The 25,855-nt window shown below is 35.4% G+C and overlaps 5 protein-coding genes across 8 annotated transcripts; 1 reads left to right on the forward strand and 4 right to left on the reverse strand.

The window, feature by feature from the left end:
- Positions 1–956: 956 nt before the first annotated feature.
- Positions 957–4,907, reverse strand: MGL (methionine gamma-lyase). The gene is made up of 2 exons (XM_086655807.1): positions 3,977–4,907; positions 957–1,632 (listed from the first exon to the last, which is right to left on the reverse strand). The coding sequence occupies exons 1-2, from the start codon at positions 4,737–4,739 to the stop codon at positions 1,067–1,069; spliced, it is 1,329 nt and encodes a 442-aa protein (XP_086511933.1). The 5' UTR covers positions 4,740–4,907; the 3' UTR covers positions 957–1,066.
- Positions 4,908–10,119: 5,212 nt separating this feature from the next.
- On the reverse strand, positions 10,120–13,682 carry LOC147569319 (embryogenesis-associated protein EMB8-like). Of its 3 annotated transcripts, none has more exons than XM_086655809.1 (8): positions 13,151–13,682; positions 11,967–12,095; positions 11,676–11,807; positions 11,394–11,536; positions 11,201–11,298; positions 10,829–10,923; positions 10,576–10,629; positions 10,120–10,442 (listed from the first exon to the last, which is right to left on the reverse strand). In XM_086655809.1, the coding sequence occupies exons 1-8, from the start codon at positions 13,592–13,594 to the stop codon at positions 10,254–10,256; spliced, it is 1,284 nt and encodes a 427-aa protein (XP_086511935.1). In that variant the 5' UTR covers positions 13,595–13,682; the 3' UTR covers positions 10,120–10,253. The 3 variants fall into 3 exon arrangements, with proteins under 3 accessions (XP_086511935.1, XP_086511936.1, XP_086511937.1); XM_086655810.1 differs by having other exon boundaries at positions 11,967–12,091; positions 13,151–13,624; XM_086655811.1 differs by having other exon boundaries at positions 11,967–12,122; positions 13,151–13,603.
- A 1,067-nt stretch (positions 13,683–14,749) lies between these two features.
- LOC147569320 (6-phosphogluconolactonase 3, chloroplastic-like) lies at positions 14,750–17,065 on the forward strand. The gene is made up of 4 exons (XM_086655814.1): positions 14,750–14,813; positions 14,892–15,324; positions 15,491–15,626; positions 16,296–17,065. Exons 2-4 carry the CDS (start codon positions 14,933–14,935, stop codon positions 16,758–16,760), a joined length of 993 nt encoding a protein of 330 aa, XP_086511940.1. The 5' UTR covers positions 14,750–14,813; positions 14,892–14,932; the 3' UTR covers positions 16,761–17,065.
- A 465-nt stretch (positions 17,066–17,530) lies between these two features.
- On the reverse strand, positions 17,531–18,198 carry LOC147569321 (uncharacterized). Its single transcript, XM_086655816.1, has one exon. It carries the CDS (start codon positions 18,196–18,198, stop codon positions 17,728–17,730), a length of 471 nt encoding a protein of 156 aa, XP_086511942.1. The 3' UTR covers positions 17,531–17,727.
- Positions 18,199–20,451: 2,253 nt separating this feature from the next.
- On the reverse strand, positions 20,452–25,608 carry LOC147569322 (metal-nicotianamine transporter YSL3-like). Of its 2 annotated transcripts, XM_086655812.1 has the most exons (7): positions 24,104–25,608; positions 23,569–23,741; positions 22,541–22,638; positions 22,311–22,445; positions 22,031–22,220; positions 21,706–21,823; positions 20,452–21,496 (listed from the first exon to the last, which is right to left on the reverse strand). In XM_086655812.1, the coding sequence occupies exons 1-7, from the start codon at positions 24,471–24,473 to the stop codon at positions 20,562–20,564; spliced, it is 2,019 nt and encodes a 672-aa protein (XP_086511938.1). In that variant the 5' UTR covers positions 24,474–25,608; the 3' UTR covers positions 20,452–20,561. The 2 variants fall into 2 exon arrangements, with proteins under 2 accessions (XP_086511938.1, XP_086511939.1); XM_086655813.1 differs by lacking the exons at positions 22,541–22,638; positions 23,569–23,741; positions 24,104–25,608 and having other exon boundaries at positions 22,307–22,431.
- Positions 25,609–25,855: the final 247 nt, after the last annotated feature.

A 25,855-nucleotide genomic window follows, 5' to 3' on the forward strand; every position in this document is an offset into this window, starting at 1 on the left:
TATATATGAATAGATACAGGTTGAACAGGGTTACGATTAATGAATGCGAACCGGTGTGGGCCTTGAAAATTGTCATTTTTCTGCTACGAATGCTTTCGTAGCTAATGGACATTCAACAGTAATATATTATTTTAAATAAGTGACTTTTTGCTACGAACAATTCCATAACAAGTAGACAGTCAACGGTCAAATATTTTTGAACATTTAGTTACGACAAAATCCATAGCAAAAGGTTTAAATTAGTAGTTATGGATTAAGTCGTAGCAAGTAGTTCGTAGCTAAAACCTTTTGTGACGGCAACATTAGTTACGAAATGCAGGTCGTAGCAAGATATCATTTGTTACGGAATATCGGGTAACAGCTACGGCCAGGGCCCGTAACTAAAGGACGGCTGTTTTGTAGTGGTTGGTTATGTATGTGTTGGACAACGAATATGGATAGCTTCTCAAGGATATGTATGTCAATTGTTTAACTTAAAGAAGGGTGGTCCTTGCAGGAGAATTAAACAATGGTGCAGACATACTGACTGGTCAACCTACTCATGCTTACTGGATCAGCACAAGAATCATCACCCTGGATCTATCTTTAAAGGCTTCTTTTAAAATTTCGTGCTTTAATCTTGTACATAAGAAGACTAGTTATTTGAAAGTCCAGCTAGCTCAGTTCAGATATACTAGACGTCTAGACACATCACTCAAGAATGCCATAGTGTTTATAGGCCAAACTAGTTGTTCAACTGCAATGAGAGTTCTAACTCAGGCCACTCAAGTTTCTCGATATTTTACAAAATAAGAGTTTTTGACCCAACAGTCACCCCAAAGTAAATCCTTGGGGGCACTTGTGATGAGGATGCTTCTAGCAGAAAGAGGGCGTCTTTAGAATATCTCTTCTGATAGAGGGTGCCTATCAGAATTTAAAACAGAAGCATATCAAATTATAAATTCCAATAACAAAGCTTTTAGAAAAAGAACAGTATTTATTTAGGATGCTTTGAAACAGTAACTAAAGCATCTAAAACAAAGTGCATATTTTGAATACAAGGCCACACCCAATTATCTGTACTTCTTCATATCTTTCCATCTTGCATCCTAGTAATAGCCTTCTCAAATTGGTTCCACCTTTGCTCCAGTGTTCCGCTATACCCGATCGACATTCTTACCAAACCCGGTGATATTCCAGCAAGCTCTTTCTCTTCCGAGTTCATCTCGCTACTAGTACTACTCCCCGAACACGACATAAGCGTCTCATAATAGCCCAAGCTCACAGCCATTAACCCGAATTGGGTATAATTCTGCAGATGGTTCATCAACCGGTTGGCTCTTTCTTCGGTTTCCATGTCCAGACAGAGCATACCACCAAACCCGTATTCCGGGTTAACCATGGACTTCAGAAGGGCGTGGTTTGGGTGTTCCTCGAGACCCGGGTAAATAACTTTAAGACCCATTTTCTTCATCCTTGTAGCATATACTAGAGCCCTGTGACAATGTTCCTTCATTCTAATTCCCAAATGAGGAATCCTCTCTGCTAGTTCAAATGCAACTTTAGGATTCATGGTGGGACCTAAGAGCATTAGTGATCCTTGATGAAGATCCATCATTGAGTTCACCAAACTTGCTGGTCCACATATTGCACCTGTTTTAATCACACCAAATGTTAAAACTTCTTTCGAACTGTTCAAAAGAGCTCGCTAAAAACTTATTACACATTTATAAGAAAAATAGTCGCACTATATCAGATAAAACAACTTTCTTTTTCTCGTTTTTCAGATCTCGCATCCAAGCAAAGTTGTTAATTTGTTATATATACAAATGATAGCCGCGTTTATATATTTACATCTAACATCTCTCACGTCACATGAGACGAGAGTCTAGTAGGTTACGTGTAACAAGCCATAAGGACCCGTCACCCATACTTCTCATGTCAGAATTGTAAATTACGAATGGAAACATTCTTCCACTAATGATGCACATTAGAGGTTTTAATCAAATGATTAGTGATTAGAAATTTCAAAATCTTATCCTAGGTAAATCTAATATTGTCAAATTAATGTCTAGTCAAGGTGGGACCTAATATGAAAGTTGAAGTGACGGATTCCAACAAAATAATAGAAATAATAGAGGCAGACATGAATCTTTAAAGGGCCGGTAATTATAAGGCCCAAAATGGGGAAGTTAAAGAGAATCAGGCCCAATACTAAATAATAATGAGGAAAAAATCCAGTAGGTAAAAATACAATTTTACCCTCCAAAATGAAATTTTCCGCCAAATCAGCGTTCTGAACATTTCTGAACAATTCTTGGTTTGCTCTCGACAATTTTGTAAATTTCTGAACAAATCTTAGTTTGTCTCAACAATTTGTAAATTTTTTAACAAATTCGTTTTTGCTTAGACATTGTTTTGCCAAAATATTTCGCATTTTTTTCTTTTGCATTTTACATAGACAAACAAACACAAACATTTTGGCTACAACATTTTCGATTTGTCTTGTGAAAAAATAAATGGTTTTCGCATTTTCTGTTTTGCTTTCGACATAAATATAAAGACTAAAGCATTTTTTTATTTATCCTTTACAAAAATTAAAATGTTATGCATATTATCCTTTGTATTTAACAAATCCGTTAACGAACAAATAATATTTTGACTAATACATTATATATGTTGTTAAGAACATAATTATATATGACGCCAACATTTTATAATAAGTCGGGACATTATTATAGATATTGTCAACATTTTATAACAACACAATGATATATGTTGTCAACGTATAAGGGTAAAAATGGAATTATGAAAAAAATATGTTGCCTTGTTACAACATAATTACATATGTTGTGAACATTTTGAAAAATGTTAAAAAAATGAGTTTTTTTGACATTATTATTTTTTAGTGGGTTTTTTTCTTATTAGGGTCTAGATTTTTGGGTTTTTCACTCATTTTATCTTTAAAGGGTACACCCATCATGAGGTATGGAGCTTTGGATCGACTGAAATAATGTGTGGTTCCACCATTATTTCAGACCACTACCCACCACTTGATATCACTATCAAGTAGGGTAAGAGTTGGAGCTTAGAAAGAAAGATAAGGGAAAGAAGACAAGAAGGACTTTGGGAAAAGTTTTGGTGGGACTCCAAACGATAAGGAGAAGGAAGAAAATAAATAGGGAGGAATTTTAGGGAAAGTTGTGGGTAACCTTTCTCATCCCATTTTGATTTTATATTGCTTTCTTTTTTAATTTCTTTTGTGCTAATCAAAGATTAAAATAAAATATTAGACCTTACTAATTGAGGAAATTCCAGAAAAGGTTTATCTATTAAGTGATGTGGTCTAGAGAATTTAACCCTCAATATCATACATCACTTATTAGTGAGAGACAAGGCACAATATATTCCTCGTTAACTCGTGATATAATTTGGTTATACATAGTTTGGCCTATGTAGTAGGTCACATGGATAGCACAGAGGTCTCACGGGATAGGTACAGCTTCTTATCCCAATTCACTCACTTTTAGTCGTGAACCCGTGAACTTTCAATATGTCAAGACTCAGTTACGCACAAAAGATGCTTGGAATTTCCCAAGAATGCCGTCTATTAATAACCTCCCTAACCACCCACTTAGACATCTAAATGTTTCTGAAATCTGGTTCTGGTATCTTAGTCATCCAGCTGTAGTCGGCCCAAATTTTCGTACCAGTCTCATTTTTTTGTACAATACATAGGTTGATCCACCAATAAGCTATTTTTTATTTTTTTGAATTGTTAGCGCGGCTCGAACTTTTGACCTCTAAAGTGGAAAGACTAAACCTCTGATCACCACTCCAACCAAGAGTTGTTGGCCAACCAATAAGCTAGTTGATCTCATGAGAATATGAAATATTATGTTATGATTCGGTCATGATATGAGATATGAAGGCTCATAGGACGTCACAGGTTCAACTACACAATAACAAATATACAAATATAATTACGATTACGTACCTGCGATAATATCAGCACCACCACTGATATATTTTGAAATACTGTGAACAACTACGTCGGCACCAAACTTTACTGGTGATAAAACCATAGGTGCGAAAGTATTATCAACGACAACCTTGACTCCCTTATCATGAGCTATCCTACACAACTCTGGCAGATTAGAGACAGTAAGAGTAGGGTTACTCATGGATTCCACGTATAAAACATTTGTTTTCCCTTCAACAATTGCTTCATTAACGGAATCCAAATTTTCTACGTCAACAAACGTTGTCGTTATATTACATGCCCTAGGCAAGAAATGAGTCAGCAAAGCGTGGGTCCCGCCATAAAGCGTTTGAGATGCAACCACGTGTCCACCGCTAGAGCACAGTTGCATCAGAACCGATGATATAGCTGACATACCACTTGCTGTACAATAAGCAGCTTCAGTTCCTTCCATTGCTGCCATTGAACGGCTGAGATTTAATACTGTTGGATTAAAATGACGGCTGTAGATGAAGAAATCACGATCAGGTCCTAATTCACCGGCGAACATCCGACGCATAGTGTCTGGTTCCATGACGGTGAAAGTCGCTGATGCTTCAATTGACATGTTAACGCCGCCGTGTTCGCCGAATTCATGACGGACGTTGGCTAACGCCGAAGCCGGATCGCTCCAGATTGGTCCGGCGGCTGATTTCTTCGCCATGATCAGTTCATCTCGGTCGTGATCATCAGTGGCATTTCTCTTTTTGTTTCCTACTTGAACAGCGATGTCCGCCATGAATTTAGAGAGAAAGTGATTTTGAGAGAGAGAGAGAGAGAGTTGGATACGTTTGTGTATAGAAGGTGGTAGAGGGAGGGGGTTTATATAAGGTTGAGAGTTTGGGGTTTAAGTAACAGTGGGGTAGAGTCGTAGAGATACATCGTATCTAGTCATTTTTTGGGATACGAAAGTAAAGTAGAAATGTCAAATATTAATACTACTTACCAATTTTAACCGTTGGATGATTTTAAGTGGGACCTGAAACTTCATTTGTTATCCTCTGCATGTGAGACGTGTGCTCAATAATAACTGTGGAGAGGAAAAATTGCACACATGTACGTAAATGGACATATGGAAGTCACTTCGAAAATTGGAAGGTCGGACCACATCCTGGCTCAAATGACACTCCAAGACAAAAGTTTGAAGTGAGGTCGTCATAACGTCAACAATTTACTCTTTTTTTTTTGTTGAACTTTCAACAATTTACTCCAGTTCTCTTTTTTGTTCTTGTTTTTTTTTTTCTTTTTTGTTCTTGTTATTCGGGCAATTTTAATAGACCAGAGTCATTACTACGTAGAATTAATAAGTCATGAAATATATATGTGTTTAAAGGTTATTTTAAGGGGCCTAAAGGTGACTAATTTGTGGACTTCTAGATAGTCGAATTTGTGGTGTTCGTGTTTTTTTTTGTGAGTCAAACCTAACATAAATAAAGTGTTACAAAAAACAAAAAAAATAAAAAAATAAATAAAAAAGGGATAAAAAAAATATAAAGTGTTACAAAGTCCAGACCCTCACAATAAAAAGCGAAAAAACATAACGGAAGGGACTAAACGGTAACAGAATTAACAGTAGGAGGTATAAAAACCAATGTTTAAATTTGTGGCCTTTGTGTTACGGTGTAGGTATCCAATCACTACATCAATAAATGTTGGACAGTCCACCACTCTTTGGTGCAACGGTTGGACACTCCTCATAAGCTCATGAGGTTGTGAGATCGAGTCTCGGTATAAGCAGTTTGCCATTAAAATTTGTCACATGTAATTTAGGCAATATATAAACTAAATATTATAATAAATTTATTGGGTTTTAGGGCTCTTTCATATGTCGTGCTTTAGGCTTATTTCATTTTGATTTAAATTAGGCGGTTATCGTGCTCATTACATATTCATGATGTATGAATAACTTATAACGATCATCGTAGATCTTGACCGATTTTTCAATAAAAAAATGTTGGACAAATATTCCGGTTATTTAGTATCACACAGAATAGCATTTCTTATTAATATGAGTTTCCTTGTTATACTGTACTACAATTTATGGGGAAGAGGAGTTTTTTTTTTTTTGATGAGAAGGGGAAGAGGAGTTGAGGCTTAGAAGTTGAAAATGGTTTATGTACTCTATTAAAATTATTCTTCTCTCTTCTAAGTTAGAATTTTGGGTATTTTTTATTAGGAAGATGATTTGAAATTTAATTTGCTAAGACAAAAAAAAAAAAAAAAAAATTGAGGCCCTTTTAAGTCTCAACATGAGCCAATTTGACAAGTTACAAATCCTTTTTGATTCCAAGTTTACACACATGTGTACATGTTATATAAAATATTATTTCCACTTCTTTTTTTTTGGAAATTGACTACGATCTACGATAGTTATTATATTGTCATTGATACATCAAAGATTTGATAAGCACGAAACTACCGAATTCAACTCTTACAAAACGGGCCTATAACCCAACTATACTATGGTCTAAAGCCCAACAACATTAGTGATACCTTAATAGCCCAAGTTCAATAAACTATGAAAACCACTTCCCATAATCGAACTTGAGACTTCCAGAATTTTGGAATCGCCGGTGTTATGGGAAATAAAGAAATTTTCCAGAGTGTGAAGTTTTGGATGGAAACAAAAAAATTACTAATTTTTTGTTTCTCCTAAACAACCAAATCTTTATACTCCACTTTTCATCTTCTTCTTCCTTTCACCTATCACCACCATCTTCGGCGAATTTCACCATCACTGGCGACTTCCACCATTTCCGGCGAGATTTTTTTCCCCCTCTCCTTCTCTCTCTCTCTCTCTTCCGCCCCTCTCTCTCTCTCTCTCTGTCTCTCTCCTTCTCTCTTTCTCTTTCTTCTGTCTCTCTGTCTCTGGCGAAGGGAGGAGCCCTTCGCCGGACCTCGTCTGGTTGTAAACCATTCTCGTTTGGTTGCAAACAAGACGGGATCTGGTTTCTTCAGACTCAGATCTCGTCTGGTTTACAACCAGACAAGCTTCGGCGAAGGGGCTCCTCCCTTCGCTGGAGACAGAGAGAGAGAACAGATAGAGAGAGAGAGTCAGGAGAGAGAGAGCAGATAAAGAGAGAGTCAGGAGAGAGAAGAGAGAGAAAGAAAGGGAAGAGAGAAGATGCCGGTCGTTGCCGGCGACTTTCTTCCCGCAACTTAAAGGTGCGTTTGGTTTGGGTTTTTTTGGTGTTTCTCGAAAAAAATTTCTGCTTTCCTCAAAACGGTGACCTTTTGGAATTTATGTCAACACACTACACCACTTGAAGAACCAATTGTTGACTATATTATTTCCACTTCGAAGAATCAATTACCTTCCATCTTGTTGAATATAATGATTCAAAGATTTCTAACTTCAAAATACGTGTTTATGTCAGGGAAAATCTATTATGTGTTACTATTAATTATTATCATTTATATCTACAAATAACTTTTTTTTTTGATGAAATACAAATAACTTATTTGGTCTCTCAACCTTGCATGTGTCTTAGATGATAAGCCATAAACTATATCTACTTTTAACAATTCAAAATTACACGTGCCAATTGTATTATATATTTTTTAAAATTTACTTTTCCAAGGTCGTTGTACTGTATTTTAGTATCATCAAAATGCAAAAGGTAGTTGTAATAGTAAATACTTTAAAATAATGATTTTTTTATATAATTCTTATATCATAATTTAATGTTATTATTTTTATTATTATTTTTGCATGTCATATTTTAATATTATTGAAAGAATAACAACGAAAGAAATTTGAGTTTCATGGTATGTAGTTTAGTGTTTATGGCTCATTTGCCATGACGATTTATGTCTTATCATAGGCACATAGGGTTTGTGTGGTTTTCAAAGAAATTGCGTAGGCCACCAAAATTATGGAGTGAAGTTGACGTGAATCCTCGCCACTTTCTTATTTTTGACAAGCAATAGTGAAATCCCACTGGTCATCAGATTGGATTTTTATTTTCAAGTTCTTCATGATGCCTAACAGGGTGGTTTTACTAAATATTTCATTTATGAAAGCGTAGTACGTTTAATGTATATTAAAGGAGATGGTGATTAGTAAACTTGCAATTTGATCTTTGGTATCTTAAATACAAGAGTCATAATGAGCACACCCTGTGTCTGTGAGGGCATGGAAACAAATAACTTGGCAGGAATTTAGTGTTACAACTGGGGTCACGGGTAGATATGCCATAAATAGCCAAACAATGTTGTCTATGCGACTATGCTGTGGCCTATGTGCCTTCATCATCCGAAAAACATATCACTTATTGTGGTGATAAGCAAAACTAGAGAGACCCTTTTTTTTTTTATTAATTGCAGTGCTCAAATATATCATATACATAGCGACGTTAGATCAAACATCTGCCTTATGTAATGATGTCCTTAACGACAAATGTGGAGCCATATTCTATTTAAAAAACATCTGCCTTATGTAAGGATAATTACTAAAGAAATTAGAAATGGATTGCTTATTTAATTGCAATAGGTCTTGAAAAAAACATGATAAGTTATAAAAAAAAAATCTCTTAATGACTTTCTTATTCAATATATGTTTTTCATCAACTATAAATCTATAATTAGTAAAAGATGAAAGTATTCTACAATCTTAAATGTTGAGAGGAGGGTGTAGCTCGGTCGAACTCAAATTACTTACTTATTGTTCTATGCTCTAGATCAATAGTATGATAAATTTAATAAAAGACTTTAACTTTGACCCATTAATCTACATCTGTTCATTTCTCGTGAAATTTAATGGACTTTATAAATAGGAACACGACTTATTTTATCAAATTCAATTTTCATTAATGTAAAAATGATATTTTATAGAATTGAGACTCAACAAAAATCAATGAACTTTAGATATGAACTTCGTGTGTAAACCTATTATGTTCTAAATTGGATACTAAATGATCGTGTATATTAAAATTTAATTTATTAATATTAGTGTAGGCCAAATCATTCCTAAGAGACATTCTTATCTTAACAGATACATCAAGGAAATTCTGGTATGAATATAGAAGCCAATCCAAAAGTTTGAATGACAAATTAATCAAAGTAAGAATTATCTTGTGGGAGATATGGACAAAGAAACAATTCCACCCTGTCTATCTGCATCTATACTTTATACCGTGAAAAGAAATGCCGTCAAATAAACTTTCACATTAGCAAAGGTAAAAGGAAGTGGTAAAGTTTCGGGGTATGGCTACAATTCAAAAAGAAAATTATGTTTATGAATATAATCACATTATTATCATCTTCTATTATTATATTTTTCTATTAATTAAATTTATCTTGGATGATGATAAATGTGATAAAAAGGTCTAATGGAATATTATTTCAAGTAGTCATCTTGGATGATGATAAATGTGATAAAAAAGGTTTAATGAAATGTTTTGAGATAAATGTGATAAAAAAGGTTGCCCGGCAATAGATTCTGAAGATTCAATATCTGACGTGTGAAGCACTAGTAGATTCTTCTAATCCTTATCTTGCACGGGTGGGTACTGGATTACTATTGTGCGCCTGTATGACGTGTGCACTAAATCCAACACATGTACAGATATATATGGGTAGGGCCCACTACCCATGTCTTCCACCGAGCCTGGAACATTGAAAAGGTACGTACGTGTTTGCTTTTCGGTCTGATTAGGTACAGGTAAACTACTCCAATTACTTTTAAACCCTTAGATGTCACTCGACAAATCTGTGGCTATAAAAAAAGTGGAAAAAGAAAGTGACATATGCAATGAGTTCATCACAAGAAGCAATACTGAAACCAGGGTTTTTGAATCTCTTTTATTAGAAAGAAGTGGTCTCGATTGATTCACTCAATCAATTTAAAAAATAGTTTGTAACCTTCTTAGTAATGTGCTTATTGGGAACGGTCTTCGCCCGAAAATAACAAAGTCTCGCTTTCAACTACAAAATTTGGAAACCACATTTTCTTTGTGTGTAATATCATTATTACATTCACAAGTCAGTCCTTTAGCTAAGCACTTGAAAATAAGACACTAATTCCATCCATGCCCAAACCATCTTATAGAAGAGTACTGAATAACTAGCTGTATCAGGGTCTTGCTTGAGGCCCATCAATTTGAACCCAGACAGAAACATTTAGAAGCTAACTTAGCCAGAGTCGGATTGAAGTTCCATCAATAACTAGAATGTAGTTGTTACGTTTCCAATAAAATAGCATAATTACATGAAAGAATATAAAGAAAAATCAATAGTATATAAGTTTGATATGCTACACTTCTAGCTCGTGCATACGTTCGGGCGGAAGCGTTGAACTGTTCGATCTTTGACTCTCGATATGTTGTAAGAATTCAAGGACAACAGGATCAGTCCATGGAGCTCCAAAAGGAGCTTCATTTCCTGCAACCCAACCTAGATGTCCACCCTTTGGTGTTACTATCAATAGGCAGTTTGAGTTTTCCTGAAAACCAAATAAATAAACAACCAAAAAAGACTAAATCTTAATATTAAAACGTACTCGAAATGATCTTTTGGCAGAAAATCAGTTTAGTTAGAAGTTAAAGGAAATAATTGAAATCAAATTCATGAGCAACCTTGATATCTTGACGAGGAATTCCTCGAGATGGTGCAATGGGATCGTTCTCCGCCTGCAAAAACCCCGAAGAATATGAAAAAATAGCACAAATACATAATCATCGAACTAACTAGTTTTTAGTTCTGATTCGTGTTTTGACGAATTTCGGTTTTCCAGTTTTTTGTATTATTTGAATATTTCAGTCTAGAAGTGACATAGACTTATGAAGCATTTTGTTACCTTGAAAGGAAAATGGTAAGTGGTAGTAGTACCTGTATGCACAATAAAGGTATATGAACTTGTTTTATGGAGTCTGAGCTACTTGATTTGGAGTAGTAATCGTCTGCCGATTTGAATCCGAACGAAACTGCAGAAAAACAGTTATCAATGGCGTATAATTTCTACATTTGCTTAAAACTTACGCCACGTAAGAGTGGCACGTGTAAGAGAGTAAGAGACCACACTTAGTCCCACATTGCTAAGGCGAGTACCCAAACCCTGGGGCTACTACAGGTGAAGACGTGGGTGGGCTTCTGAGAATTCATGCCAGGAACAAACCATCGGTCAAGCAGTGGCAGATAATCGGGAAAATATCGGCAAGTCTGAGGGTTGGATCATCACAGATGGAATAGTTGTACACGTACCACGAGTTATTCCTTCATCGAACTCCTTGACAGTTCTGGCATTAGCTGCCATTTTTATGTCATATTCGCCTCCGATATCTTCAAATAGGAGAGCATGCCTGAACAATGCAAGAAACCATAAATGAAGAAAGCTATAAATGAGGAATCGAGATGAACATATTGAGAAGTTAAAGCAGAAAAATGATAGACTTACTTCTTAAAAATTTTGGTGAGAGACCTTGCAAGCGCTTTGTCGTAAATATTGTTAAACCCCTTACGAAAATCTTCATCAGCAATGACCAGATTGAAAGGATTACACAAGGATACTGCTCCAGAGAGAGGACAATTTTGTGACTCCTGAAAGAAGATATGGGCCAGCCGACATGATGAAAAACTTGGTTGACTCTCCTCGAACCAAAAAGAAATCCAACAGACAAAAAAGCAATTGACAATGAAGGAAACATTCATCTCTAATAAATTTTGCATATACTCCTACCTCCCCCAAATATCGAACAAGAATATTTGCTCCTAAAGACCAACCGACTGCATATAAATTTGCATTTGGGTAACGAGTTTGTACATGTTTAACCACCTCACGGGTATCTTCTGTAAATGAAGCTGAATAGAACTGCATTATATCATTATTGAATAAGGAAAAACGTTTTCGTGAGAAGAAAATAGATAGAACTGAAATTTGAAAGGTGAAATTCAAAAAGAGGATGTTGAAATTTATATTCTATAGCAAAACAAATTAAAATTCTGAATAGCATAAAGAATTTGCAGAAACCTGAGGTGTAATAACAGGACTAGCTCCACAGCCACGACCATTGAAAACGACAACCCTCCATCCGATCCTTCTAGCTCGAATAAGCATATGTTGAACATAAGTATCTTCACTCCCTCCAGTTAGACCTGGCTGCGCATACCCATGTCATATAGCAGTCTACAAATTGAGGAGTTATATGGATTACTCATTATGTACATGATTATCAGAAAACAGACCACATTGTTATTATAAAACTCTTAACCATACTAAAAGTTGTTGAAGTCTTAACCAAATCAACTTCCGTCCGCCACACGAAGTATATATTATGGGTAAGCACTTGTAAGTTGTTTTGTAATGACACAAACTTATCCAGACCTGGGTGAATGAACATATTTCTGTGGCATACATTTCTTTCCAATCAAACAATCCAAAACCAAACATATCGCATCAAACAACGCCCAAAGTGCCGGTTACTACTTACCTAAAGAGTAAAGGCTATGTAATAAGACCTTCTGCTCCTTATCAGTGCTTGGGCGTTGGGAGTATATTGGGTCAGTACAAACTCCTATTTGGTAACTGATATCGGAGCCATATCGAGTCCATTCAAGTCACTGCGAGATCCAAAGGCTGGATCAAAGTATTAAAACGTACGAGTACTATGTATATGGACCAAACTAATGCATTGAATAGTGATAGCCAAATGTAGCCACCTAATGCCCGCTAGCATCGACTAGGAGGGGTCTATAGGATGTTGGCTCCGAAACTGTGGTGAAATGACGGTCTCAACAGTTGAGTAACTAAACCTTCCTCTCCTCATCAACGGTTGATTCTTCCTGTGTACTGTCTGAGTAGATAAATACGTTTAACTCGCTTAGAAATTCAGCGGACTAAACGAAGTCACCCATAGGGATGACAATTTGGGTCTAACCCAGGTTCCCACCTAGTCAATGCTATTTAAAAGACTAAGTGGATTGGTGTGGATCGATCAATTTCGACCTTTTCTTTTGCCAAGGGCTTCTGCCATGTTTATTGACAGGATGATATTGGGTATATGCCCAACTCCAAAACCACTACAATTCAAAGGCATACAATTGAAAACATAGCAGGAGAAAACAGAATTCATCTAAAATGCAGAAAACACATAAATTTAGAATTACAAGTACTAAAACTGATAAGTTCAGAACACTTTTTTTTTTGGGACTAACCAGTAAGATTAGGACTGGGGATTCAGATGACATTTGAAGGTTATCACCGGAAACCCAATCAAGAGAGACGACGCCATTGTCAGATGTTCTAAGACACTCTCGCCGGAATCTGACGCCAGGAAGAGAACGGAAGAAAGCAGCGAAGATAGTTTCAATGTGACGATTCCATCCGATTAATGGAAATGGGTTATACGAATTCTGCAATGTTTTGAGTATGGGTAGGAAAGTGTTGGTTGCCCCGCCGATTATTTCGAGTGAGGTTGAGGAAGAGGAAGAGGAAGAAGAAGTTGAATCGTTGACTTGACGATAAGACATTATTGGATTGAATGTTTTACTGACGTGGATGGATGTACGAAATCTTCTGGAGTTTGGCCGGAGATGGTGGTGGCGGAGGTGGTGGTTGGAGGAGAGATGGATAAAAGTGGTGGCGATGGTTCTCGTCATTGGTCTTCTTTTTTAGGCGTACAGGGGATTGGAGAAAGAAAAGGATATACCAGGTCCCACACTCCCACTTGATAATAGATTAGAGGGCCAGAAAAGGTTATAAACTGGGTCGGGTTGGATTTGGAGCTAGTCCAAACCTTATTTAAATCTGAGAAATGTTAGAAGCTCAACAACTTGGGAGGATTTTCATATAAGCGCGCACTCTTTGTAATTTCATTGTACCCCTGTCACTACCCTTAATTTTTTATTTTTTGTTGAAACTTACCGTTTAAATTATTTATTTTTAATGGTAAACATTTTATTATTTATAGTAAGAAAAGTAAAGTTATAACAATGGGCGAAAGAAGTAAAAAATTAATGAAGTATGATGTATCAAATGCTACTGTTGGAATATGTTTGGAACTAGTAGCTTTCCAGCCAACCTGCGACCATAACCACATCCACAAAAAAGAACCCGACATGTCTATATTTGCGGAGCAAAACCATACCAAAAGAAGCGGATGGAAGAAGAAATGACATGTCTGTATTAGGCTTCATTGACATTAAAGACATTTTTTTTGATAATATGCCGTCAAAGACTATAGACACCCACTGATTACCTTTAGGCCACTCCACTTTTCTTTATAAAACATCATCCATCGACTTCTTTTAGCCTTTTAGGTTTAACATTTTTACCAAAAATTTACACACCAATTTATCATATTTTTTGAGATTTGCTTGAGCTGACATAGATCTACATAAATTTGTGTTGTTTCCACCATTTACGCATATTATGTAAGACTTGCAAACCAACCCATTTCTAGACCTCTCCACTTTTGATTTCAGGAAACAAACTCGAGAGCACCTTAAGTTGCAGGCCCCCCCTTTTGGGGCGAGTGGTCCTTTCTTGGGCAGCTACTAAGACATAGGTTGCCCCGAGCTTCCTTTGGCATACCTTTGCTAACATTACTAAGAAAAGAAAGTAAGAAATCGTCCTAGATAAATTACTGATTTAGCTCTTTTGTGTTGAGGTCTTGCTAAGCCTCTTTCAGACTCACAAATCTCACAGTGCATAACATCAACACAATCAATGTATCAATCTCATAATCCCATAATTTTAAATTATTACATATCTTTTACCAAATTAAATATTGAACACGATCTATAATCATAAAAAAGCGAATAATTTGCACAAATTTGTATCGGCTATACAATGTGCATAAGGTGAACATATAGTTATGCCCTTAACAAAAAAAAAAAACATATAGTTATGCAAGATCAACCGAGTGGAAATTGACCTTTATTTTTGTACAAAAAGGGAAAAGGTGAAATTGCTCACTACTACTACTACCACTTCACATGAGTTCTTCTTCAGCCGGTTTGATTGCTAGAACATCCCATTTCCGGTATCAATCTCCACGATCATCATCATCATCTCCTTATAATCTACCCTTAACCCCAAAATTTATCTCCATTAAAACCCCTCTGAGCTCATTACCATCAAGATTTGAAAATCTTACATTCTTGGCCTTAAAAAAACCCATAAGTATATTCAATTGGAAACTGAACTCATCATCAATGGCTGAAATTTCAAGAGAGAGAAAGGAAAGCAAGTATGAAATCTTTGAAACTGAAGAAATTCTTTCGGTATCACTAGCGAAATACACAGCTGATTTATCAGAGAAGTTTGTGAAAGAAAGAGGGGCTTTTACTGTTGTTGTATCAGGTGGTTCTCTCATCAAATCTCTCAGGTAAAATGTTAGGGTTTTTCAAATTTTCTTACTTCCCCACCATTATTGAACATGTTAACAAGTTTGGGTTGAACTTGAATTTCTAATATTAAGTGGCATTTGATGTTAGGTTAAAGTTCTTTTTATGGGGTTTTTGTTTTTGGTTGATTTGGGGTTAGAATTTCAGGAAATTAGCTGAAGAACCTTATGTTGATTCAATCAATTGGTCAAAATGGCATGTTTTATGGGTTGATGAGAGAGTAGTTCCCAAAGATCATCCTGACAGTAATTATAAGCTTGCTTATGATGAATTCCTCTCAAAGGTGAAAACTTTAGTTTTTTTTATAACTTCTTTCAGATTAGTGGTTGCTAAGCCAATTCTTCTTTTTTATATCATTTTTATATCTAGTTAAAGTTCATCTACCTATTTATGAGTCCAGTTAAAAATGAAGAAAGAATGAATTTTTCGTTGTTCAATGCCGTTACCGTGTTTGGGAAATTGGGTAAACACATAAATCGAAAGGACATAGACAAGAAAAGAAAACAAGATTGTTGTGGGAGAAGATGATCAATACTAGTATTTGACAGAGTGATATTAACAATTTAACTAAGAAACTTAGATAATGGAGCATGGATTGTAAATGTGACCCGTGCACTCAAAATCGTTTGTCAAATCTGTTTTTTGATAATTTTGAAGTTTCAATGATGAAATCGTAGTTGACAAATCATAACTCCGAAAGTTTCTCATTTCTCATAGATCTTTACCTGTCTGCAAGTCGCTCAAGCGATAAATGCATTTAGAGAAATATGGTGTATTCAAACTCCTGTTTTAGTGGCAATCAAAGAAACGCAAACACCTTTTTAGGTTAAAGATAGATTTTTTCATTCTGTATTATCGGATCGGGTTGCTGAATGATTATATTATTATTCCAAGTTCTGTGACAATCTGACTGGTATTACATCTCTAAGTATTTTTTTGTATATATTGACAGGTACCAATTCCTCCTAGTCAAGTTTATGCTATAAATGATGCACTTCCGGCCGAGGGTGCTTCCGATGATTATGAAACTTGCTTGGTTCATTTGGTTAATACCAACGTCTTGGCTTTATCGACCGAAAAAGGATTCCCTAAATTTGATCTCATGCTACTGGGTATGGGTCCCGATGGACATATAGCATCTCTATTTCCTGGGCATCCTCTATGCGACGAGAATCATCGGTGGGTTGCCTTCATTAAAGATTCCCCAAAACCTCCCCCAGAGAGAATAACATTGACCTTCCCAGTGATAAACTCGTCCTCGTATATTGCAATAGTGGTGGCTGGAGCTGGTAAATCCGATATAGTGGGTAAAGCATTGGGTAAAGAAGTAACTTCAAATTTGCTTCCTGTCGAAATGGTTTCACCTGAAGAAGAAATGAAATGGTTTCTTGATAAAGAAGCGGCTTCAAAGCTGTAAAGACTAGCCATGCCTGCTCTTAACTATGTAAGTTTTGTACGACTCTTTTAGTAAAGTACAACCACTTCTACCTTCTAAGGTTGATTATGCTCTTTTGTTCCGTCTAATCTCCCGAAGAATATGTTGTCTATTGTTGAAATAGATCAACTACGTAATTACTAGTCAGGCTTTCGGTCGAGTGTGTTTTATCTGTTTCTTTTGATGAATTTCTTGTGTTGTAGAACTGAAATGTCTAGTCTGTTATGAAGAATTCCTGTTAAGTTATAATTTGGAAGCTACTTAGGTGGTGTGTTTCTGTTGTCCAACTCCAACTTGTCCGAGTCTGATCATTTCCGTCAAAGGCACAGTAGTCAATTTAGGTTACCTTATACAATGGGCTCTTGGTTCAGATTTTTTTATGTCTGACTCACATGGCCCCAAAATCAGCCTAAGTTAGCCATTCTGACTGAGTCAGATGAAAAGCAAACATTCTGAGATCCGATTCAAGTAAGATCACAAATCTGAAATCTGACTCGAGTAAGATTTCAGATATGAAATTCAGAACAAAAACACCACCTTACTATTGTTTAAATCCGACTTGTCTGAGTCTGGGTCTGATCTGTCTTCATCAGGGGCACAATAGTTGGGCTCTTAACTACTCAATGGACCGAAGATCAGCCTTAGTTAGCCCATCGGCCGAGTCAGATGAAAAACAAACATGCTGAAATTTGACTGGAGTAAGATTTTAGATATGAGATTGGAAACAAAAACACCACACCACTCTCAAATTCTAACAATTTTTTCTTAGAATTCATGCATCACTTGATTGAATGAAAATTAAAAGAAAACCCCATCGAAAACATAATTATAAATCAAGAAAAAGAGGAGATTACAATAGTGTGATATCTCTAGTTCTTTCTCTGTCCTCTCTATGTAGTAAATCCATACATCAATAACATGATTAGGATGTTAATTAGCAGTTTCTTTATCAAGTCTCAGTCGCATTTTCGATCAGCTTCTCCTTTTCTTCTTCAGTCATAAACGCAGTAACCGGGAATGATCTCCCGACACCCATTGGAGTCTTGAAATATATTTTCTTACTAGCAGGATCATCTATGCTCATCTCAGTTATAGGAACCCACATAAACATCTGCTTGCTTTTGACTCCAGTCATCTTTTTCATCTTGAATTTTTCAATGTAAGCTGTCACTTCAGTAGAATAACTAACACGAGTTTTTGCCGAAGCAAAGAAATGTTCATAGGGAGCCTTCTGCTTCATCCAGACAAACCCTGTTTCTCGAACTCTTCCACACTCTTCAAGATCTTGCAGTGGAAGAACCCCTTTAGGAAATCCAAGTTCTTCAAGAAGTTCGATTGATTGTCGATAACAATTTTCTGAACCATAAACTATTTCTGCACCTTCTCTCTCATCATTCCTTGAAGCAGTACCGGTAGCCATGACAAGAAGAAAAGTAAGAAGAAAGAATAAGTCTCTGTGCTTTGTTTACTGACAATATGGAAGAGTTGTGTTGATGGATTCAAATATTTGAAGAAAAACAAAGAGATGAAAGGTTGTTGAGAAGTTGAACTAGAAAACTAAACCCATGTGAGTCTGTTTACCAAACAGCTTTGGTGTGTGGAGAACTCATCAGCTGTACTGGTTTACTATATATAAAATAGATTTAGGGAGAGAGAGAGAGAGTCCCTGCCAGTGCCAACCCAATTTTTTTTAGGAAAAAATTAAAAGGTGGGTTAGCAGTCTAGCAGAAGAAGACCAGATCGGGATCCAGGAATAAAGATAAAGAAAATTTGGTGGAGAAAAATGAAAAGAATATAGTTGAAAAAAAAGGGGTATTTAGCGATACCCCCTCATCCCTAATGTCCAATTAGGGATGCCCCCTTTTTTAATTGGATATTAGGGATGCCTCCTTTTTTACACTTAAAAGTACTTAATTACCCTTATCTTCATTTGTTTTCTTCAATTTCTTATATATTTTTGGTGTTATGCTTACCAACAAATTTTTGTTTCTCATATTTATTTTTCTCTTATCCATCTTTTTCTAATTTCCCAACAACATTTATCAAAAATTTAAAATTGATAAATCACAACAATTCGAAATAAAAATCGTAAATTGTAATAAAAAAATTTTAACTTACTAATTTTTTAATGTATACGAGTTATAATTAATAAAAAGAACGATAGATATCAAGAAGTCTTCTTCAAATTAGTTACATATATCAATTTTAACGTTAAATGAGAAAACAAATGTGAAGTTAAATTTTTTTCTTTAAATTTACAAATTTTATTTCGAATTGGTTTAATTTATTAATTTTAATTTTTCGATAAATGTTGTTTGTAAATTATAAAAAGATGGATAAAAGAAAAAAAAACTATGAGAAACGAAAATAAGTTGGTAAGGATAACATCAAAGAGGTATAAGAAATTGAAGAAAAAAGAAAAAATAATAAAGATAAGGATAATTTTGTACTTTTAAGTGCAAAAAAGGGGGCATCCCTAATATCTAATTAAAAAAGGGGGCATCCCTAATTAGACATTAGGGATGAGGGGGTATCGCTAAATACCCCGAAAAAAAATCAAAGTATTTGATACTTTGATGCAACAAAAGTAGCACTCTATGACAAAATTCTATGGGGGTAGATTAGTTACCCAAAACTTAACCTTTGGCAGGAATTTAGCTGATACCCCGGACCACTAATGTCTAATTAGTGATATTCCTTTTTTAATTAGATGCTAGTGAAATCCCAGTTTTTACACTTAAAAAGTACGAAAAATAGTCTTACATGTAATATATATTTTCTTCCTCTCATATCATTACTACCGACTCTTTCCATGAATTTCCAATTTATAAGTTTACGGCTGACATAACACTCTAACTTCGGGTTTTTCATTAATTTTTTAATCTAATTTCTAAGTTCAATTAATAAATTCTCTTTTAATTTTTCGTTCAATTCATAATTGTAATTTGCATTTGTAGTCTTTGAAACGTCAATTTTAAAAATTCAATTAAGAGGTCTTCTTCAAATTGGTTACACTTGGAAACGTCAATTTTAAAATTCATAATTGTAATTTGCAATTTTAAAAATTACAATTGTAATTTATAATTAATAGAAAAAACAACAGATATCAAGAAGTCTTCTTCAAATTGGTTACACTTGGAAACGTCAATTTTAATGTAAAACAAAGAACAATTAAGAAGTTAAATAGTATTTTTCTTAGAATTTTACGATTTTTGTTCTGAAATTTTGTAATTTATTAATTTTAAATTTTCGATTAGTGATGTTGGTGAAGTAGAAAAAAGTTGGATGAGAGAGATAAATAGGTGTGACTCGTGTGAGGAAAACAATAAAGAAAAAGGTAGTTTCGTACTTTTAAGAACAAAAAAAAAAGAGGTTCAGTATTATCCAATTAAAAAAATGAAGTATCCTTAATTGGATATTAGTGGTGAAGAAGCATAGCTAAATTCCCCTTAATAATATTAAGAAAGAAAGACATTAGGTAAATCATGTGATTGTAAAATATGATGTCAGACACAGGCCAGAACTAGCATCTTTGGTTGCTTTGAGTTATCTCTTGGAGGTTTTGAGAGGTTTCTTTACTTATTTATGTAACTCACATATTATAGACATTAGCTCTCTTTTATATGTAACATTTTAAATTGTAATCAGATGGTTGTCTTTATCTCAAGATAGATTGGACCTCAAAAAAGTCTTTTAGATATATAGGGTGTATATATATGTTATATTACACTTAAAAAAATTCATTACAAAAGTTGTTTCCTACAATGACAAGAAATTCTCAAACTAATTAGCATTCAAGAATTTCATGCAGATAGGTGGATTAACCTTAGCCAAAGCAAGAACAGATGAAGGTAAACTCCATAAACCATCACCACATATCAAACCAGAAGCAACTGCAGGAATCATAACACTAGCCTTCTTCTCATTAAGTTTCTCCCAACTAAACACAATCAAACTTCCAAGACACATATCGATCGAGAAATAAGCTCCAACTAAGAATGGAACCGCCATTGCCATTGGTAATGGTACAAATTTCCCGATCCTTCTCGGACAATAATCTCTCAACAAATTCATCCCGACGGCAAAAGCGAAAAACCCATAACATAGCTCCAAACAGTGACGGGGTAATGTCGAAAACCCTTCAACTCCTAATATAGCCATGTTTCTGTATATTAAAGCATAAGGAGCTTTGTAAACTCCATTAGGATTTCCAATATCAAAGGCTCTATAAAAAAGAATGAAAACTAGAGGAGCTATAATACAACCCATGGCAGTTCCTATAGCTTGACTTAGTAGCATTGAACGTGGGGAAGTTAGGGTTAGATGTCCTGTTTTGAAATCATGCATAAGATCAGAAGAAATAGAAACTATGGATTTGATGAGCCCACAACCGATAAGTCCGACGACCACACCGTCTTGTTTTCCGGCTAATGCAGCTAGTATAAAGAGAGCTACTTTTCCGTAGTTATAAGCCATGTTTATATCGGTAAGACCAGCACCATAAGCGTTGCAGAAGCCGAGAGACGGAGCAATAATGTAGGCTATAACTACATAGTACCATTTGAGCTGAGGAAACATCTTTGGGATCACTATTGTTGAGATAATAGAGAAGATTATATACCCTATTATTGCAAGTTTGATAGGAATACTTTCTCTCATGAACACTTCATTTCTTTTAAGATCATCTGGATCTTGTGTCTGGTTATCTTCATCAAGTCCTGTAAACAAAAGTCAAGGTTAATAGAAGTTCTTATTAAGAGCATGAAGCAATGATGCTCAATTTTGTCTGATAAGTCTAACTCAAATGGACCCAAAATGAACTCAAACAACGAGTCGGGTACATAGAAAAATCATGGAGTCTAACTCGAGTCCACTCTGACCTACTTAGAAAGAAAAAAGCACTACCTAAACTTTATGTCTGTTTTACCTGTATTGGCTCCTTTCTTCTTTTTTAATCTGGCATGGATGTTTATGCTGGTGATAGCAACTACTTTAAGAAAATTGTAGATCCCATCACCAAGGATGAGAGCTACTGCAATAAAAACCTGCAAATTTGGTCAAGTAACGAGAACATAACTTAGCATCCTGTGGGAGCAGTCAATGACATCAAACGCGTTATACAAGTGATCTATCTATCGAGGAGCGCTCCTACTCTTATATGACTTGGTTATATCAAAGCATTATCTGGTTCTAGCATTTTCTTACACGACTTGGTTATATCGTGACTTAGGTAGGTCATACGAGAAACAAACCTTGTAACCTTGCAAGCTCTTCATACTACTCTCTGGTAACTCACTTGGATACCAATCCCCTTTAAGTCCATGTATCAATGGCCACATTATCCCCCATGAAATTACAGCTCCAAAAAGCAATGACAAATTCACTAAATGTGGGCATATCATCCCTGCTCCAACATATGTCATACTAAAGTTGAAGTAAAATCTGCAAAAACCCAAAACTTATATAATTATCCCTAACCAAATACATTAAACGATCGATCAAACTGTTAACATAAAAGATATCGATACCAACGTTTGTTTCCAAGCTTTTAAACCAAAAGTTGGGAATTCGGAGAATCCACATTCTTCTCCTCCACTGAAGAACCATTGGAAGAAACCCCATAGAAAACTCATTGAGAAGAACTTCACAAATCCGCGGATACGTTTCCTTTTAAGGAATAAACATTAACATCATTTAGACATGATTCGTTCAAGTTGAATTCTAGTTAGCTATGGAAGTTAAAAGGGGAAAAATATAAGTACTTTGCATTCTTGTCCTCTAGGGGAGAATGGAAGCCATTAATGAGAACTCCACTTGCAGTTCCACTAGGGTACGTTAGCTTATAGTCCACTATCATAATCTGTCTCAAAAGAAAAAGAAAGAGTATAAAGTATTATAGGTCACAAGAAAACTTAACGAGAAGGGGTTTAAACCACAGATTAAGATAAACTGTGGTTTTTAAAATATTATAAGAAAAAGGCGGTCAATAGAAGGATTGAGCCCCATTGGTTTTACGACTAGGAATATTTATTAGTATAATATGCTTTTATCATTGTTCTAAAGCAGAATATGTGTTACTATACTTATGTCAGGGTAAGATAGACGGTTCGCCTTTTTCAACATAAAAGATAAGTCACATGGATAAATGAAAATGCTTAAATAGAAATATCACTTGCCACTTGCAAGTAAATATTATAAAATGTTATCCAAAGTAGATTCCAAAAAGTAAGAGAGGGTCTAGTGGCTTGATAGAAGTTGAAAGGTGAAGTATTGGGTATTGTTTTGGGATTAGATATAATTGAATGTGTATTTCTGGTCTTGTTTTCATGTATGTCGATGTTAGACAATTTTAGAAAAATATTATATCACAAAATTGATGTAAGTTCACAACCCAATGAACAAAAAGAGAAAAGTGAGACATTTAGCTAGGAAAGAAGAGTAGGCGAAAGCATATTTATGGGTATCAACAAAATTACAAGAATTTTAGACTATTGATTACTAAATGATAAAGGGAATCCGACTGTTTAATTAAAATAGAACATCACGATAGTATTTAACTAATAAGATAAAGACAACATAAAGTGATGTTATTATAGGCGATAGAAAAAAATCCTAACAATATTATGACATGGGGCGACGAAAGGTTTGGGATATGTAATTTTCTCTTTTCAATGGCTAATTATTGAAATCTTTAAGAGGCCACGAAGAACTAAGTCTACGCTATGTAGTATAAAATATCTATCCGATATTCCGATCAATTTTAGCATTTATGGTGTGTGTGCAAATGTACCTTTCTGAGAGGAACCAAAGCCAAGAGCCCAACAAAACAAGTTGTAAAGAGAAAACCAGTCATCCAACCAACTCCAGGTTCCTTATAGCTTCTTGTTGTATTTCCTTCTGTTTCAATTCCCGCTTGTTCATACGTTTTCTTATTCAAACCTAATAAATAAGACCCAAAACCTCCTGCAATCAAACCAAACAAATATTAGAGTTTTCTTTTAATCGGTAAGGAAAACAATGTTTAAAATTTGTATATAAAACGAAACACTTTTGACTCTGACACTCTCTTAATTTAAGACAGAAGAGTATGTGGGAGACACCCTAGGCCGGACAGACACCGTTTCCTGGAAACCTCCTTAAGATAGGAACTCTGTCTCTATATTTATGTATTGTCCGATTAAGGTGTGTTTCATGATAGAGTTGTTCTATTCAGTATATATTTTTTTCGAATACTCTAGAGTAGTAAAAGTACGTGCAAACTAGCCCAAACTCGAAAGGAATGTTTACATATGTATACGAGCTTGTAAATAGTTCATCCTTGTTACCTGCAAGAGAAATGCTATAGCAAGCAACTGCACAAGTCTGAATTATAGTATTTTCTTGTGGTGTGAATGGAGTTGAATCGATACCCATCTTTTTAAGAAACTTAGTCCACGATCGGACGACTACAAATGCAACAAGAGCGGCTGAAACGTTGAGGTTTGGGGTTAATCCAGTAGTGAGATTAAGTTTCATTATAACTATACTGTAAAGAACACCGATCACTAAACTTGCAATTAGCCCACGTATTGTTATCTGTTTTTTCCATGGTTGAATTTTCCTTAATTTGATATCCTCCTTCTTTTGTTGTTGTTGTTGTTGTTCTTCATCAAGTTCATCTTCTAAATTCTCTATCATCTTAGTACCTTTCTCCATGTTATTTAGTAATTTCCTGAAAATGGAGTTTTCCACTTGAATCTACTATCTCCTACTCCCTCTCTTTTTATATGTATATAGTCATTATTGGGCAAAAGGGTTGATTTTTAAGTACTAGAAATGGACATGCCAAATTCAAAACATCACGTGGTTTGAAAAATCCCACATTGGTTCTGGAAGGGTCATATAGGAAACCTCTGGAGTCAAGAGTCAGTTTTTTGGGGTAAGAGAGACACGAGACCAGCATACATTTGTATCAAACCCAAGACAAAACAAGTCTCCGCTCACTAGTGTATTCGAATAAGATTCAAGTTTTGATCTCTCCATTGGAAAGACACACATATTACTACCTAACCAAAGTCAGTTTCACTGCGATGATTCAATGAACATAACTCTGTTATATGCTTTTATCTAGATATTCAATTTGATCCACTGATCTCTTGAAATCTTATCATCCAAAGTTTACTTTACAAGCTTCATTGTCAAATTTAAAGAGAGTGGGTATCTCTTTTTCTTGGTACAATAATTGATTCTTGTTTTCCCTGTTTCTTCAGTAATGCCAAGAGGAAGGTTTATGTAAGGATGTTGATCTTGTAGGACCCATGAGATTCCTTCCCTTCAGCAATCCCCATACTACCTCCTCCATTTCAAAACAAAAATCTCTCCACTTTATAGGGTCAATAGTTTGGGGAATCATTGTACCTAGGGCACCTACGGTTGTCAATCACCTTTGACTCCAATTGACTTTGAAGGCCATCTAAATTTGATTCTAATAATCTAACTTGTTTGTTTTTTATCTTCTCATTTTTCACCCTCACCTTCATCATCACTTCCAGCTTCATACAGGCACCCGTCGAGATTGCTATCCGGATCGAGTGCCTGCTAGCACACAGTACGCATTGGGTGTCTAAAAGGGTTGGGTGTCTAAAAGGGAGGCACCCAGTACGGACTGGGAGGTACCCATTCCCCAGAATAATATTTTTTTTCTTCGTCTCTTCTCATTCTTCAAATCATCATCAACACCTTATCGTGTAAAAAACTTTATTTCTAAACCCATCATCATAGATCAACAATGAGTAATTAGAGAGATAAAAAAAACACCTTGTTTTAGAGAGAGAAAGAGAGTAAAATCATCATAAAAATAATCTTGATCCGAAACCACCATTGAAGATAATCTCGAGAACCCTAATCTCAGACTGGTGTCAGACTTAGACCAGTCCGAGACCTTGCCTAAGGTTTTGGACTTGTCAGTAGACTCAGCCAGACCTTAAGCAAAGTTTCAGACGGGTGGATCTGTATCCGGGTGCCAATAGATGTTTTTTTTGGGGTAAAAGGAAGAAATTGACCAAGGTCAATCTCATCCGTGGGTGCTAACAATAATT

Source organism: Eschscholzia californica, unplaced genomic scaffold (assembly GCF_041429995.1).
Source record: "Eschscholzia californica isolate CP2 unplaced genomic scaffold, dmEscCali1.0.p SCAF_1, whole genome shotgun sequence".
Lineage (NCBI taxonomy): Eukaryota > Viridiplantae > Streptophyta > Magnoliopsida > Ranunculales > Papaveraceae > Eschscholzia > Eschscholzia californica.